At 54.9% G+C, this 17,040-nt stretch overlaps 1 protein-coding gene across 1 annotated transcript in view; it reads right to left on the reverse strand.

Annotated features, from left to right (window-relative positions):
- COL13A1 (collagen type XIII alpha 1 chain) overlaps positions 1-17,040 on the reverse strand; it is a 159,891-nt gene that overhangs the window by 64,595 nt on the left and 78,256 nt on the right. Inside the window, exons 7-14 of the mRNA XM_052639731.1 lie at positions 15,819-15,869; positions 8,562-8,597; positions 7,793-7,819; positions 7,160-7,186; positions 3,760-3,786; positions 3,638-3,664; positions 2,812-2,838; positions 913-969 (exon numbers count right to left, since the gene is read on the reverse strand). Of these exons, the coding sequence (XP_052495691.1) occupies positions 913-969; positions 2,812-2,838; positions 3,638-3,664; positions 3,760-3,786; positions 7,160-7,186; positions 7,793-7,819; positions 8,562-8,597; positions 15,819-15,869 (279 nt within the window). The remainder of the gene's footprint in view (positions 1-912; positions 970-2,811; positions 2,839-3,637; positions 3,665-3,759; positions 3,787-7,159; positions 7,187-7,792; positions 7,820-8,561; positions 8,598-15,818; positions 15,870-17,040) is intronic.

The following is a 17,040-nucleotide window of genomic DNA, read 5'->3' on the forward strand; positions in this document are numbered from 1 at the left end:
CTTGGAAGGCACCCCATCCCTGGGAGGAGGCAAGCCCTCGGGGTGTTGGCAGCAGCACTCCCCAGTGGGGAGGGGGCCCCCCGGCCAGGCCTGCCCTCCATGGCCAAGCCGGGCCACAGAGCCCTCCTGACACACTGCCCAACGTTGCACTGCCAGGCCCTTGGGTCCCTGGTCGTGGACAGAGGCTGCAGGCCTAGGGAACAGACTCTGAGGCTCTGACTTGGGAGCCGCAGGATCAACCTAAATTGGTACTTGAAGCCAGGCTGGTGGGCGGCCACCCCTGGGTTCTTTTTTCGGCTGGACGAGAAGGGCTGGTGTCAGCGAATCTGGGGAAGATGGTCAAGGGCAGAGCCGAGCCCGGCTCCTGGGGGCTGAGCAGGAGGAGGGTGTGACCAGTGTGGGCACCAGCTCAGTGCTACTGAGGCCTCACCCGGGGGCTTGGAACATCGAGGCTGGACAAAGACGTCTCTGGCATGTTTAACCACTTTTTTGGGGGGCTGGGGCGAGGAGAGGCAATCATGTTAGCTAACGCAATTTTCATTTCTGGAAATTCTGGCTGCTTCCAGTCTTTCTATCCAGTAGAGTTGAGCACCCCACAGCTTTAGGAAGAGGTTAGAACCCATGTGAAAACAGAGGGCATATAATCCACCTCTTGTTTCTGAAAGCCTTGTAGCTCACACAAGGTGGCTGGGAGGAGCATTAAGAAGCAAGGGCTGCTTGGGCTGAGGACGCACCCAGCCAGAAACCCGGGAGCCCAGTCATGGCCTTTCTGGGTCATTGCCACCTTCATGGGTAGCTGCTTCGTGAGGAGCCCCAGCCTTCCCACTGGGGCCTGGGGATGTGCAACGTTGGGCTCTGTGTCCATGGAGCCTCTCACCAGAGGGGCCCAGAGACCTTTCAGAACCTACAAACCTTCAGAGTAATTATCTGGTTGGAGCGCAGAGCTGCTAGAGAGCCACTTAGGTGCTCCTGGGGTGGGGTAAGGGGTAGGGGTTAGGGGAAGACAGAGCAACGGGGAGAGTGAGTGCCAGGCTCAGATACCAGCTCCCACTCCCAGGGCACCCCAGACACCCACTGTCCACCCGGGCTCCCCCTCTTTCCCTGGGGATGCTGCAGGCTGGCACAGAGGCCCAGACCACCTGGATCATGTATCTCATGGGCTGGGAGGCCTGCTACCCGCCTCAGGCCTGCAGACCCTTCAGAAAGGCAACAGCCCCCCTACCCGAGAAACACCCTGCTTTCCTACCCACTTCCAGATGAATGCAAGGTGCCAGCTGCCTTGCCCTGCCCATCAGCTGGATCCCCAACTCCACTCTCACCCAGCCTGACTTGTTACCCACCCTGGCGCAGTCATAACCCTGGGTTTTTCTGCAGCCTGTGGCCAAGTGCTGGAGCCTTCCATCCCTGCTGGCTCCCTCTTCCTGGGTTGGGCTCAAGGGCAGAGTCCCTCCCTTCTCCCTGCCCCATGCTTAGAGCTAATGACACACTGTCAAAGCGGCTACAGTTGTGTTGTCTTTGCTGCTGGGGGATGCTGTCTTTTTTCGGGTAACATAACAATCCTGTGAGCCCATCGTTTCAAATAAACACAGCTGACCTTCTATTATTGTATCGGGATCAGGCTGGCCGGAACACCAGGGCCCCTGACTCCCTGGAGCACATGCCGCCGACAGGCTGGCTCTGCCTGCACTACCGCCGGCCTGCCTGCGCCCCCTACTCAGCCTTGGCCTCACCCCTACCCCAGCCACTCACATTCAAGGCTGCACCCTGCCCCCGGCCTCTCTCTGGCCTGGGAACCAGAGGTCAGCACCTAGCAAGGCCCTCCCAGGGCCTTTTGGAGCCAGGTTGGTTGGCTAGTCTGGCTAGTCTTTCTCTCCACTCTCTCAAGTGCCCTGCCTGGCAGGGGTGGATGGCCAGGGTGGCCACACTGTGTGTGTTGGGGGGCACAAGGCAGCCCGCAACAGGGGGATGGACACCTAAAGATGCCTGTCATCCCTGTCCCCACTGCCTGGGGCTGAGAGCGGCGAGGGCAATCCACAAAATGAGGGGTGTCCCAGCTCACTGGGGCCCTTGCACCTTCACTCCCCACTGCCCCTCCTCAGCCCCGTCCCCGAGAGTGGCTCTCAACGTTAGTGCACACATCTGAGGGCCCTCCACAGGACTACAGCAGGCTTTGGGCTCCGTATCCTGGTGTGCAGCAAGGGAATGGAGGAACTGGATCGGGGGTGGGGAAGAGCAGGACACTAGCCCTGAAAGCCCCACCCCACTTGGAGGGGCTGCCTTGACTCTTAGAGGCAAAACAAAGACTTCACTCTTGCACTGATAGTCAGCTTCCAACTATCTCCCAGCACGCAGGTCTGGGTCATCCGAAACAATGACTAACCCAAAAGTCCCTGTGATTTGGCCAGGGCAGGCAGACAACCGGGCAGCCGGCCAGACAGACAGACACACAGAAACGCCGGGTAGGGAGCCAGACCCAGACCCACACAAGTTGCACAGCCTTATGTTGAAGGCCACTTGCAGAGGAGCGCACAGCCAGGCACTTGGAGCTCCAGATACACACATGCTGGCGGCTCCCAGGCCTAGCCAGCATGGGGGTAGATACACAGAGACACATAGCTCTGCACAAACACACACGTGCTGATCACCAGGCACAACCCTGGGGGCCGGCCACCGTCCTGCCCCCATCATGGTGCTGCTCTGTCTGCTGAGTGCAGAGGGTCTGTGTGCCCCCGGCCCCAAGCACTGTAGGGAAGAGGAGGCTAAGTTGGGGGCTGTGCCCCAGGGATGGATCAGTTTTCGGGGTTCACTTACCCGGTGTGGGTACTCGCCACACTGACCCTGGGGAAGAGAGGGAAGGAGAGGAGGTGTTAGACACTTGTTGGGAGGTGGACCCTGGGGGGCAACCTCAGGACCTGGGGACACCACACACACGCACACACACCACCCGCCTCCAGGCTCTGTCTGATTCCCTCACTCATGCCTGCTTGGCAGCGGGGAAGAAACCCCCAGGGCCTGCCTGCATGTGGCCCCACGGAGCCAAGGGCAGGACTCTGCCACCTTACATCATGGGCTGTAACAGTGGAGTCAGGGGTTGTGCTCCAGGCCTGGCTGGGAGTATCTTCCGGAAAGGTCCATCCTCTGCCTGGGCCCTAAACAGGAGTCCCTGGATGGGAATAGTGGACACCGAGGCAAGGGCCACGGAGCCCTCAGACATGCCTTCTTTGAGCTGAGGTGCCAGGTCCCTGCACCATTCATCTGGGGGCAAGCCCAGTAGAGCCCCCATCAGAAACTCAAGGAGACAGAGCACCTAGAAGGCTGGGAAGAGGGCCAAGCCAGGAGTTTACAAAACAGACCCCCTGAAATCCTAGAGGCTCATGGGAGGTGGTCAGGAAATACTATGGGGGTGGCAGGTGGAATGCGTAGAGAAAGAGGCTGAGAAGGGCCAGGCTCCAGGCTGCCCCCTTCCCTCAAGAAAAGACCCCCCACTCAGGGCAGCCTCCCTTCTCTCTCATATACTGAGTGCCACAGTGGATTCCCTGCTTCTGTTGATAACAATTGAAGTTTGAAAATAACCCTTTCTACCTGTTAAAAGACTGCTTCTTGAGATGAAAGTTCTAGAAAACCCCCATCAGCTTACCTTTTCTCCCTTTTGTCCTTGAGGTCCCTACAAAGAGATGGAAATCAGAGAGTCAGAAACCGAGGCTCAGGACTTAGGGCCTGAAGCCTCTCTGCTGGAAAGCCCTGGGGTGAGATACCAACCGGCTGTCCCCAGGGACCCGCCAGACCCTGAGGGACAGAAACACCCACAGGTGAGTGGAACAAAGAAGACATGCAGAATCAGTCATGCAGGCCTGCATGGGATCATGCAAGAAACTTTTTGGAAGGCCTGAGTCCCGAAGGCCAGGCTTAGCCACCCATGTCTGGTCTTCCTGTGCCCGAGACAGTCCAGCTGTTGTGGCCCAGCATCTTCATCCACCGGCAGACATGACTAGGTGTGCCCTGCTCCCCGCACTTGACTACGATGAAGAGCAGGTATCATCTTTCGTTTATCCCTGCACCTGCCAGCATCCTGTGGGCCGGCCACAGCAGAGGCTGCATGGACTTGCGGGACAGGGCTCTGCTACTGCCAGGCGCCCTGCACTCTCAGGCCATTTCCTCTTAGAACCGAAAGCACATTCTAACTCCTACCCTCCGCAGCCTCAGCATCAAACCCACTGAGCCAGAAGGGCTTCTGGGGACACGGGGGCTGGGGCAGTGTTCCAGACATCAGGAATTTTGGAGGAAATTTTGGCCAAAGAGATGAAGCAGGAATTTCTTCTCTGTGTTCTGGGTTCCTTGGAGGAACGTAAGGGCCTCAGAGCTCCGCTTCAGGGGTTCTGGTCAAAAGCTCACAGGGCTGAGAAAGGAGCCTGGGTTCAGGGTGGACCCCAGTTCTCTGAGGGGGATGCAGCGTCCAGCTGGCTCTCTCAGGGGCCTGACCTGAGGCCAGGGCTGAGGAGGCCTCACGCTTGGCTGGTGTGGAGTGGAGAGGGAGATGGAAGGCACCCCTTGTTTTGAGGACCCCCTTGGGGGCAGGCTTTGGGACATGCTGAGCTCACGCCCACGCTGGCCCGAGAGGAAGGGGCTGGCATCGCTCCTTCTCCCAGACGAGGTGATGGAGACGAGGCCCTGTGGCTCAGTGAGCAGTGGCAGCACTGGGACCGTGAAGGTCCAGCTGCATCCACTCTGCTGCATGCTCTAAACTGAGTTGGAACCCCAGGGGGCAGGGCTTCCAAACTTGGCTGGAGTCACAGGCAGTGCCTCAACCCCTGGGGATCTGAGGTCCCTTCCAGTCACCATCCTGAGGGCCTGTGAGGGCCCGTCTGCCAGGCCAGTCTCTGTAGGGCTTGGAGACCTCAGGATCCCCATGGACAGATTCATCTGGGTGGATGAAAGGCCTCCTTTTGTCCCTGACTTGCTAACTGGGCCAATTACCAAACTGGGAGATTCCCAGGAGGTTGTGGGAAGGGACAAGTGGTCTTTGGGACAAACCATGTGTCATCCCAGCCCATGTGGTTGACCAAGTGTTTAGTATCAAGTTCAACAGACTATGATGCATCTGGCAGGGGACTGAACTGCAGGGGACCAGGCCACCTTCCCTGGGGACAGAGAGAGGAGTATGATGAGAGAGGGAGGTCCAGGGACCCAGCAAAATAACCCGAAGGTTTGGGACTGCAGAGACATGGAGGATTGAGTCTGGACATCCCAAACGGTGGCCCATGGGACAATCACAGTCCCCGGGGATATTCTGCTGAACCCACACACTTTTATTTCAATTAACTGCCAATACTGAAGAGCATGGAGAGTACAACAAAAATCTGAGTTTCGAGTTTAAGTATTTCAAGGTCCAGCAACAGCTGGCACCAACGAGCTCTTGAGGCTGCCCCTTTAGGACAGGTCGGGGTCAGGGCAGTGTGCCTCTGGTGGTGTTTCCTCTGGGCCAGGCACTGTTTGAAATGCTTGATGTGAATTAACTCCTCCCACCTTACAACAGCACTGTGAGTGGTGGGACAAGACGTGAATTTGGAGTCCTGGTTCTCCTTTACACCACTGGTGGGACCCTGATCCTGTCTACACCTTACATCAGGTTCTCGGGGCTACTGGGAGGTGGGTGGGGCAGAGGTGACCCCCTTTTGACAGGTGAGGACACAGGTTAAGCGGGGCAGGGGGGGTAAGCCCCAGCCCTCAAGTTGGACGCCTGACAGATGGTAAACCATCCGGGAAGCGGGGAGAGTGGGAGATGGACAGCTGATAAGCAGGCCAAGATGATGACACTAGATGGCATGTGGAATTAATAGCTTGGGGTCCCTGTGCCAAGCCAGACAGGAGCCTAATGGCTCTGTGGCCTGTTGGATTTTGATGGATGACCATGAGGCAGATGGGGGAATCTATCACACCGATGTGGGTTCATGGTGGAAGGGATGGCCTCCCCTTCCCTCCCCTAGCCCCCACTCAAATTTGTTCTGACTCCAGAACAGACGGGTAAGATTCATGGGTGGTTAACTAGGGTGGGGCAGAGGGAGGGCAGGAGGAGGAGCCCCTTAAAAGGGTTCTTTTCTTTCTAAACAAAAGGCCCTGGCAGCAAAAGGAGGCGTGGTGGAGGGTAAGACTCTACCATGTGGGTCTCAATCCCATTCTGTTACTTACAAGCTGTGTAGTCTTGAGCACTATACTCAACCACCCTGAGCCTCTATCTCCCCTTCTATAGAGTCGAGGATGATAAGCTGTTATTATGAGGATTAGCGCCCAGCTGATGACCATCATTATTACTTCTGGGGTTGCATGGACTATGTTAAGGCTCTGCAGAAGGTGGGAAGGAGCAGGAGGAAGGTGGGGACAGTGGTGTGTTTCCCCAGGTCTGCTGTCTGCCTGGCTGGGGCAGAAGCGCCTGGAACCCTGGGCAGCCTGGAGCAGGGAACACTAGAATGTCAGGCTCAGGGCTTCCCTGGTGGATCAGTGGTAAAGAATCTGCCTGCCCACGCAGGAGACACGGGTTTGATCCCTGATCCTGGAGGATCTCACGTGCTGTGGAGCAACTAAGCCCGTGTGCTACAACTATTAAGCCTGTGCTCTAGAGCCCAGGAGCTGGAACTACTGAGCTCACATGCAGCAAGTGCAGAAGCCCGTGAGCCCTAGAGCCCACACTGGGCAACAAGAGAAGCCACTGCATGGAGAAGCCCGCACATCGCAACTAGAGAGTAGTCCCAGCTCGCCACAACTAGAGAAAAGCCTGCTCAGCAACCAAGACTCAGCACAGCCAAAAATAAACAAATAAAATTATTTTTTTTAAAAAGAAAATCAGGCTCAGAACGTAGAGCTGGATGGACACGCCTTGCTTCCAGTGTGAGTGCTCAGCATGAGCGATGGTTTGGGGACACTAGCTGCCAGTTCTGTGACACTCTCTGGACCTCTCTTTCCTCATTCCTCAGGTGGAGAAGCCCCCTGCCCCCCTCTCTTCCCTGTGCCGAGTAAGTGGGAGGCGTGGCACCCAGCTGGGGAGTGACCCTGGGGCAGACACTCCCTCGGCTGGGTAGGGTTTGTTAGCCTAGGAGGGCCAGTCTGACCCCCCTCACTCCCCACCCTTGAGAGAAGGCTTAGGGTTAGGGTGAGCTGGTCTTACCATCTCCCCCTTTGGTCCCGGCCGGCCCTGGAAGGAGAAGAGCAAGTGAGCTGTTTGCAATCAGGAGCCCCTTCCCGACAGCTGCCCTTCTCATGAACATCTGTGTCTGCGGCGATGGCAAGAGGGTTGAAATGAACAGAGAGGTGCTCTGGACGGGCAGCAGCCTCCCCATGGACTTGGGCATATGTGGGGGCTCAACCAGGATGGGAGACCCCGAGGAGAACACAGGAGGCACCCTGAGGTGCTCGGGTGGGGGTTCAGGGGGCGAGAGTGTGAGCTAGAGCCTGGGCTCCTTTCAGAATAGCAGGTTGAGCTCTCCAGCCCTCTTCTATCCCTGCCTCACTCCTTTCCAGCTCCTTCAGGAGGCCCGGAATCAGCAAATTCTAGGATGGCTGTTGCTCCAGATGCTGAGGGCACAGTTTGGCTGTGGACTTGTACCCATGTGGGTTGGGGCAACTCGTTCTAATGGCCCCTCCTCCCCTTCTCATTGGCAATGACTGTACACCTCAAGAACATTCATTTTTATCTAAAGCGCCTTCTAAGGAGTCAGGGTCTCGAGGACTAAAAGACCCCGGGTTAGTGATCTGGACTAAGCGAGCGGGAGGAGCCCACAGAGTGAAAGGGGCCACTCACCGGTTTGCCATCAAGCCCAATGGGACCCTGAAAGATAAACAGGCCAGATGTCAAGACTGAGCATCACAGGCGTTCTGGCAGACAGGCAGCCTGGGGGTGGCTAAGGACACAGGCTCTGGACTCTAACAAGGTAGGGTTCATGTCTCTGCTTCACCACTGGCTGTTATGAAACAGGTAAGCCTTGGCTTCCCATTCTAAAATGGGAATAAATTTTTGTGAGGAGTGAATGAAATGCCACCTGCCCCATGCCTGACACCTGACAGGCGGCAGTCACCTTGGCACCAAAATCCTTCTCACCCCAGAGGAGAGTGGATGGTGTGTTCCTGGGTAGCAGGGCCAGCCAGTCCCGAGGCCCTCAGAATCTGTCTTAGGCCTTAGGAGGGGCTCCCTGGACATTCAGATGGCCAGCTGACGGCCCCACACCCCAGGCGGATTAACCCTCAAAGCCAGGTTGGAGGTGGCTTCCCCAAGAGGCATCATCTTCTCCAGAGTCCACAGGCCAGCCAGGCTTCATGGCTGTGACCTTGCAGCCTGTCTGGCCTGCCACGCCTGTAGTTCCATGTTGATGTCCCTGTCCTTTTCTGCACTGTGAGTCGAGCACCAGGCTACTCGCCTTGGCGGCTTATTATGAAAGCCAGCGGGAAGAGGTCCTTGCTGACGGGGGTTTAGAAGCGCCCAGGCAGCTTGAGGGCCAGCCCTGCCTGAAGTTCATCACCCAGCCAGGACCAGGGGTCTCCGCAGACACAACTCACCAGTCCTCTCCACTTACCGGAAATCCTGGAAAACCTCGGGTGCCCGGCTGACCCTGAAAAGAGTGGGAGAGGAGTGAGGATGGGCAAGGAGGTGAGGAAGCCAAACCTTAGTCCCTGGTTCACCTGGGCTCCCAGAGGGTCCACGGATTCCCTCCCATTCTGCTGTGACTGTCCCTGGGAGACGCAGCCTGGGAGGCAGGATGGGGAAAGATGGGCATGGACCATCATAGGAGATCTCCTCCAGGAACTGGGGGTGGGAAAGGGGAACGCAGGTGGTCATCCTCCTTCGGGTCTTTCTGGGAAGTAGCTCTCTGAGCTCCTCTTTGCCCGCCTGGATGCTCTGAACCCCTACGTGGGAACAGGGTGGAGAGCAAGGATGCTGGGGACTCAGCCTACAGCACACTGAACTCCTTGACTGTGATTGTCCAAGTCCTCTTCATGCACACAGTTAGTGCTCAAGGCCACCTATCTAAGGATGGTTTGGATATCAGAACTGACCTTCGGAATGTGTTTTCAGGCCAGAACAGGTCAGATTATCCACTGTCCAGTGTCCCTTCACCCTGGCTAGTGGGGCTCTCCTGGCTGGACAATGTCTGGATACCCCCCATCTTTGTGGGGTGCAGAGCTATCACGCCCATTTTCCCCAGGGTACAAAGTACACAGATCGGTATTCAGGTTGGAAATTTGAGGCAGGTTCATTGGCCACAGTCCAGTGGTTTATGATCCAGATTCAGGACAAAGGAGAAGAATGGAGGTGAGAAGAAGGCTGAGGCTGTGCAGATCCAGTGCTGGGGTGGGGTGACCAGGAGGTCCAAGGTGATAGAGTTGAGAAGCCTGGATCCCATCACTCCCTATCCGAAGAACTAGCCAGGGTTCTCTTTTGCTCACACATCTTTCAAGGTCAGCCTCAATCTTATCCCGGTGCACCACTTTAGCTCTTTTCGTGCCTCACCTTCCCACCTACTCTCTGCCTGCACACCCTGGCTGACCTGCCTGTCCCTGGACACACCACATCCCTCACATGTCTAGCTCTAAGCTTGGAGTCTCCCCTGGGCTGAGATGGCCTCAGTCTCTTCCCAAGTCTGGGGTTTGAGTCAGGCAGACTGAGTTCTAATCCTGTCTCCTCCACCACCGAGGGCTGTGTGACTTGGAGCAAGCCGCTTATCTTCCCCATGCCTCAGTTTCCTCATCTATAGAATGGGACTAGCTATATAAACTCACAGGGTCATTCAATTATATCTTCAGAGCCTATTGAGATGGTAGCTGCCATCATCACGGTAACCTGAGCTGAAATTTGTTAAACTGAACTGCACCTAAGGGCACCAGAACTCAGTAAGGTTGCTTTTGGCTTTTGATCTGATACATCTCAGGGTCGATGGAGGCTTGTCCTTGCCAAGCAGTAGATTCAAATCAGACCCCATATCTAGAGGAGGATTTCTCTGGGTCCATCTGCTGTAAACATGAAACCTCTCCGGGCTGCTTGGGTCCTCCTTGAAGCTGTGGACTTGAGTGTCCAGAGGCCTCTGCTCAGGGGACAAGGCTGGGTGGGACTGGGTCGCTGTGGGTAGAATCCATGCACTGGTCAGGCGGGTAGCACACTGGAGCATGCTCCGGGCCTGGGATGGGCTTGTGGAAAGCATCCAAAAGGGCAAGAGGGTGAAATACCACTCATGTAGCAGAAGGGCCCAGGCTTCTCTCCTCTCAAATATAAGTGATGCTAAGAATAGCACAAAGGAGAAAACCCGGAAACCTCCCAGTGTAAACTTTCAGTTACGCTGAACTCTGAGAGGCCCGAAGAAAAGGTCAGGAGGAAAGGATTCCAAGAAACATCTTCAGTCCCGCTCTGGGTAATCTTTACATGGTGGGGATAATCACATGGTTTGCTAATTACAGAGCCGTCCCTGGTAGCAGGGTGCGTCTCTCCAACCCAGAGCCAAGTCTGGGGCTAACCAAGGCTTTTTCAGGAGACCTTGGGAAGGATGTTGTCATTGACCAGCTGGAAACCGGGACTCCACTTCCTGGAGAGGCTGGGTATTGGCGAGGCACGTGGAGAGGCTTGAAGCTGGACTTTAATTTCTATCTCTTCACATCTGTGCCGAAGGTGGACATCTCTTCCAGTGGTTATTGACTGGCTGTATTTATTCGGGAACTGCCTGTGTGCATTCTTTACCAGTAACTCCTACTCTATTATCTTCTTCCTACTGATTTGAGTAAAGCTCTTTGACAAGAAAAATAACTGGGAGTCATATGTGTTGCAAATATTCTTTCCAATTTGGCGTTTGTCTTTTTTATGGTATACTTTCTGCCATATGGAAACTCTACGTCTGTGTCAACAAATGTATCAATATTTTCCTATGGCTTCTGGGTTTTAGGTCACGTTTTGAAAGACCTTCCTCAGTTCAGAAATATAAATGTTTGCTCATGTTTGTCCTCTAATTTTATGGCTGCATATTTTATATCTAAGTATTTTGTTCATTTGAAATTTATTCTGATTTCTAAGCTGTTTGTAGTTGTCTCAGCATCATTTCCTGAACAATCTATCTTCTTTTTCTATTGGGAAGTGAAGTCTTTATCATGGACCAAATTTCAAGATGCATTTAGCTTTATTTCTGTTCTGTTTGTTGTTTTAATTGCTCTGTTTCTACAATACGTTTTACTATCTAGTAGAAGAACTACACCTCTCCTTTCTATGCCCCTTTCTTTATTTTTCAAAAAGTTTCTGAAATTCTTACAAGATTTTTTTCCAAATGAAATTGAATATTATTTCACTGAACTCCTAACCAACCCCCAAATCTACTGGTATTAGAATCATGTTAAAATTATGGATGATAGATTTACTTGTAGATTAATTTGCTGATTAATATTATGTCCTTCTATACAAGAACAAGGGCTTCCCTGCTGGATCAGATAGTAAAGAATCTGCCTGCAGGGCTGGAGACCTGGGATCGATCCCTGGGTCAGGAAGATTCCCTGGAGAAGGAAACGGCAACCCGCTCTAGTATTCTTGCCTGGGAAATCCTATGGACAGAGGAGCCTTGCAGGCTACAGTCCATGGGGTTGCAAAACAGCTGGACATGACTTAGGGACTAAACAACACCAATATAAGAACAAGGGAAATAAGCTTAACATTGCTTTCTAAAATCGCTTCCCTTAGTTCAAGGCCAGGGAAGAGAGGGAGCCAGGTGGATCCCTGTGTCTGCTCCTCCCTTCCTTTCTCCTGCCTGTGTGTGTAGGGTAAAGCAACATAGACGAACCAAAGTTTCTGGTTGGAGAGAAACTTCCCTCCTGGCTGACCTCTCAAAGAGGGCCAGTCACAGATCTGTCCACAGCCTGCCTCATTCCACCTCCCCCACCCCAAGTCAGTGCTGACCATCTTTTCAGCAGGACTCTGTGCTAGTAAACACTTACTTACTCACGCTGGGGAGAGTAGGGAAGAGAGCCCTGCTTTGTGTAGCATTTGCCAATTTCTGGAAATCTGTGATTCTGTAAATACTCTCATCACAGCCCATTTTAAGCGTTCCAGCCAGCCTCGCACCTGCAGCCTCTTCTAAACATGCTCGGTGCTGGAACCAGAAGGATCAGAGGAGCTCTGTAAACTGCAAGTCTGGTCATGTCCCCCCTTAGCAGAACATAACCCAAAGGATAAAGTCCCAACTCCTGGACATCATGTCCTTCACAATTGGGTCCTCGCTCACCTTGACAACCTCCTTCTCACCATCCTTGCTCTCGCTTTGTTCTAGAAGAAACTTTCCTGGGACTTCCCTGGTGGTCCAGTGGTTAAGAAACCACCTTACAATGCAGGGGACTTGGTTTCAGTCCTTTGTTGGGGAACCAAGATTCCATATGCCATGGAGCAACTAAGCCTACGTGTTACAACTACTGAGCCCACGTGCCCCAGTTAGTCTGTGTGCTGCAATGGAAGACTCTTTGTGGTGCAACTAAGACTCAACACAGCCAAGTAAACAAATAATTTTTTTAGAAAGGACTCTGCCCATTTCTCCAGTAGTTTACAGGAATTGCACCTGCCTTGGAAGTTCTGCTCCTTCTTGATCACAGTTTAGTTACCTCTTCCTCCTGGAAGTCCTCCCTGCCTGCCTGCACCCCAGGTCAGGTGCCTCTCTCCGTGTCCCTAATTGTTCCCAGCCAAGCACTGACCATCTGGACTATAATCACTATAGGGTGGTTTCTCTCTGCAAAAGGGTAAGTGGGATGCAGTCAGGTTTTCATCGTCTACACAGGGTCTAGGATGCAGTCGGTGCCTGACAAATATTAATGGAATGAAATAAATGAAGACACATCCAGCAGGGGTCTCAAGCTAGCTGTAGGGTGTCTCCTTGTGACTGAGGGCTGGAACTTTAGACAGCTCTTTCTTGCCTCTGAAGAAAAGCTAGGGGCTCTGGGAAGGAACAAGCTTCCTTTGAGATGGTGGGCTTTCTTAGCCTGGCTGATGACCTTTCCAGTGCCTGCAGGGCCAGCCAGCGTTTCAGGGTCCCAGCCTCCAGCTCAGCTTAATGGGGCCCATTGTTCTGGCATCTTGAACCATCCTTCACCAAAGTGCGTGGAGGTCCCCCCTTTGCAAAGACCATTTCTAAAGTTCCAAGAGAGGAGGCAGGTGGCCCCTAGAGCAGCAAGGCTGGTTCTCATTAGCAGCGTATATTCAAGGCCCTTCCTGGCTGAGTGGAAAGCCATATGTTCCCCATCATCACCGGTCACAGAGGGCTTGCCCACTTGACCTCTGCCCCTTGACTGCATTGGTCCCTTGGTCTTCTGAGGTCCCCTACCTTCACTAGCTCCAGGGGGCTTGCTGGGAGGAGCTGCAGGGGCTGCCCTGGTGTCTAGTGAGGACTCAGTGGGGGTGGGCCCAGCCAGCTCTGTGATGGTCACACACACAGGCCAAAGTCAGAGGGCCCTGGGCTTGGTCAAGCCTTCAGGTGCCATAAAGCCTCTTAACACCAACCAAGCTCTCACAGGGAGGGCTTTTTCCTCAAGGTAAATATCCTTTTTAAATAGTTGAACTTAAAACATGAAAGAGGGTGCTGGGGAAACAACATTAGCCTTGGGATGAGGCTGACTGGGCCCAAGCCAGGCTCCAGCACTGAGGAGCCAGGTGGCCACGGGCCAACTCTGCACCTTTCTCTCCCTCTCCGGGAAATGGGCTGGCAGGGCCTGCCTCGCAGCTTTCTTGGGAGCTGAAGACCACCACACACATGATCTTTCAGTTTAGGACCCAGCATGTCTCCAGGTGTCCATGAGAGGGAAGCAGTCACTATTACCGGAAATAGAAAGTACTTCTCACCACTGGAACCAAGTCCAGCGTGGTGGTTATATTTATGCACGCTGAGCCAGAAGCAGGGTGGAAGGTTGGGGGGCGGGGGGCGGTGTTGGGTAAAGCAGACCCTGCCCTCTGCCCGTATTCTCTGGATGTGGGGTGTTTTCAACCACCTCTACGTAGCCTGCTGAAAGGTGCAGCTAAGAGGGTGTGAGAGGACCAGCCTGATCCCCACAAATGGAGCGTTGTGTCAGACGGGGAGGCAGGCAGAGATGGTGGCCAAGGGGTACGGTCCATATTCTGTGTTACTCCCCTGTCCTCCTAACAGGCCCACCCCAGGCTTGGTCCTTGCCTTTGGAACCTAGGGCACTGTCTTTCTCTGACTTTCCCCTCTCCTGCCTTGCCCTCCAGCTGCATACCACCTTTGTCAGGAATACCCAATACACGAGGGGGCTTACAGTCCATTGTGGCAGCAGCCCTGTGAGCCCAGAAACACAGGTGATGGGAACTCTGTGGCCGGGTGGTCTGCTACAGCAGCAGAAGTCAGAGGGCAGGCTCTGAGCACACAGCCCGGCTGAGTGTCATAGCCTAGCAAGGCCCCACTCACGTGTATGACCTTCGGCAAGTCACTCAACTTCTCTGGGCCTCGATTTTCTCGTCTGTAAAATGGGTGTGCTCATAGTACCTCCCTGTGAGGTTCTCGTAAGGGTTAAGTGAGCTGCTATGTGTAACGGTCTCAGGATACTGCCATAGAGTAAGTGCAAAGTGTCAGTCTTCAGCACTATTGTGTGATCTGAGCCTTGGAAACCTTGCTGAAGCCTGTCTGTGCAGCCCAGGACCCTCAATCCCTGCCTCCAGCCCAGGCCCCCGACCGGCCAGCCCTGCCAGCCCCACTCTGTCCTTTGGCTTCCCCTGCTAAAATTCCTGGGCTCCGCCCCTCTGCTCCCAGCTCGTACCATAGCCCCTCCCTGACTGTCCAAGGGTCAGCCCCTCCCTTGGACAGAGCTTAGCAATTTGCTCTCTGACCCCTCTCCTTAGTCTGTGGGTAGAAGACTCCTGCTTGCCATTGAACACAGGGGGATAAGTTAGAGGGCTTCATCCACCCACTGGGTTAGGCTCTCGGAGTCTGAGGCTAGGGCTCCACATCCCTTCCCCCTCCCATGCATGGTCAGTCAGCAAAAGAGCCCAGGAGAGCATGGAGACGGCAGCCCGTTGCTATGGGCGGAGCCCTGGGGCCAGGGGTCCTGGGTTCTCATCCTTCTCTATCTGCGGGACCCCGGCCAAGCCTCTTCCTCTCCCTGTGCCTCAGTTTCCCCTTCTGAGAGGTCCCTTCTGCTCTGACAATTGGAGATTTGATTGAAGCCCCGTGGGTCGGACACTCTTTGAGAAAAACAGTCAGTCCTCCTTCCCACAGTCACGGTATCTTCCCGCAGCATCACCCGAGCCCCCCTTTCGGTCCCTAAGGAACTGTACTGGAGGGGAAGTGTCTCTCGATTTTCCCAAGCCCCCGGCCACTGGGCAGAGGGTACTGGGACCCAGACCAAGCACCAAAATGAGCCTCTGTGGGCGAGTGGTGGGCAGGCTTTGCCAAGACCAGGAGTGGGAGCTTGGGTCAGGGAACCAGGCCTCTGGGGTAGCTGCTCCCTGGGCATCTGGAAACAAGGCTTTCCCCTGGAAAGCTGAAGCACCGGGCCTCCCCACCCCAAGAAGAACCAGCACTTCCTCCCTCTGCCTGTAAACGGCAGGGCCGCCTCACAACTGCTGTCATTTTGTGGCTAGAGAGTCGGCTCTCAGAAACCTTCCCAAGAGGGTGTAACTTAGGTGGATTTAAGCTACTTTCTTTGACATCGACAGCAGCACTGAGGCCTGGCCAGGCTGACTGCATCCCATGTGGTAGGCATCACACCCAGAGGCACAGCCAGGACTTGCGTACCCCCCTCCCCACCCAGCCCTTCTCATTAACTCACCCATCCATCCATCCCAAAGAAGGGCAAAAACCACTTACAGGGGGGCCACGGGGACCAATGATGGACATGCCGGCATCTCCTGGGGCGCCCTGCATGGGAGAGAAAGAGGGAGGAGGGGAAGAGGGAGGGGAGGGGAGGGAAGGGGAGGAGAGGGGAGGGGAGGGGAGGGGGGAAGAACAGAAAGGAGAAGCTGGCAGGTGGGGAAGGCAGAGAGGGTAAGGGGGGACCCCAAGACCCAGAGACCGCAGGACAAGGAGGCAGAGGAGGTGGAGGAAGATGAAGGACTCACAGGAGAGGAGATGAAAAGAGGATGTATGGAACATTCCAGAAGGATCAAGAAGGGCAGTGGGGAAGCAGGAGGAATGGAGAGAAGAGATATGAGTGACGGCACATGATTGGGGACCAGAGAAAGAGGGCGGTGGGCCCCCAGGCCGGGAAGTGGGGAGAAGAGGATGCCGTGCGGTGATGGGGGAGAGGGAGGAGCAGGGGGTGGGGGGAGAGAGGCAAGGAGGGAGACTCAGCTCAGCCATGGCTGCTCAGGCCCTAGAAGCGTCCCCACAGGGCCCTGCTCAGGATGCTCCCCAGCCTGCCCCAGCCCCAGCCAAACTTCACACCCCCTGAGCCTTCTTCCCCAGTGTTCACGTGGCGCACACCCTGTAACTGCCAGACAGCAGCCCGCCCCCGGATGGAGCTGCTGTAAACAGAGGTGGGGACAAGACACACACTTGCTGTGTGGGCCCAGCAGGCCTGAGCCTGGAGGTTAGAGCTGCCTTGGCCTCCTAGTCCTGGTGTGGAGTGACACAGAGGGGTTAAGCCTGCAGCAGAGTTTTCAGCCCGGAGAGGATGGTGGATGCTGGGCTGGAGGCTCAAAGTGCCATGTGGTCCAGCTGCCTAGATAAGCTTGTGTGTGTGTGTGTGTGTGTGTGTGTGTGTGCGTGCGTGTGCATGTGTGTGCTGGAGCTTGGGGAAGTGTGACAGAAGGAGGATGAAGGGTGTATGAACACAGGTGGGGATGAGAGGTGATTTTCTGGCAGAAGAATCCTGACGGTGCCTGGCTGGAGGATGGCAGGATGCTACTTCCCTCCAGGAGTCCAGGAAATGCCCAGGCCTCACCTGCAGGTCTTGCTCTGCCTCACAGAACCTCTCTGAGCCCACATATCTCCTCTGTGAACAGGATGCTGAGAGAAGCTCTGCTGCCCTTACAGGGCAAGGGACGGAAATACATTTGTAAAATGTCATGCCTCACACGCAGGTGAAGAG

This window comes from Budorcas taxicolor, chromosome 5 (assembly GCF_023091745.1).
Source record: "Budorcas taxicolor isolate Tak-1 chromosome 5, Takin1.1, whole genome shotgun sequence".
Lineage (NCBI taxonomy): Eukaryota > Metazoa > Chordata > Mammalia > Artiodactyla > Bovidae > Budorcas > Budorcas taxicolor.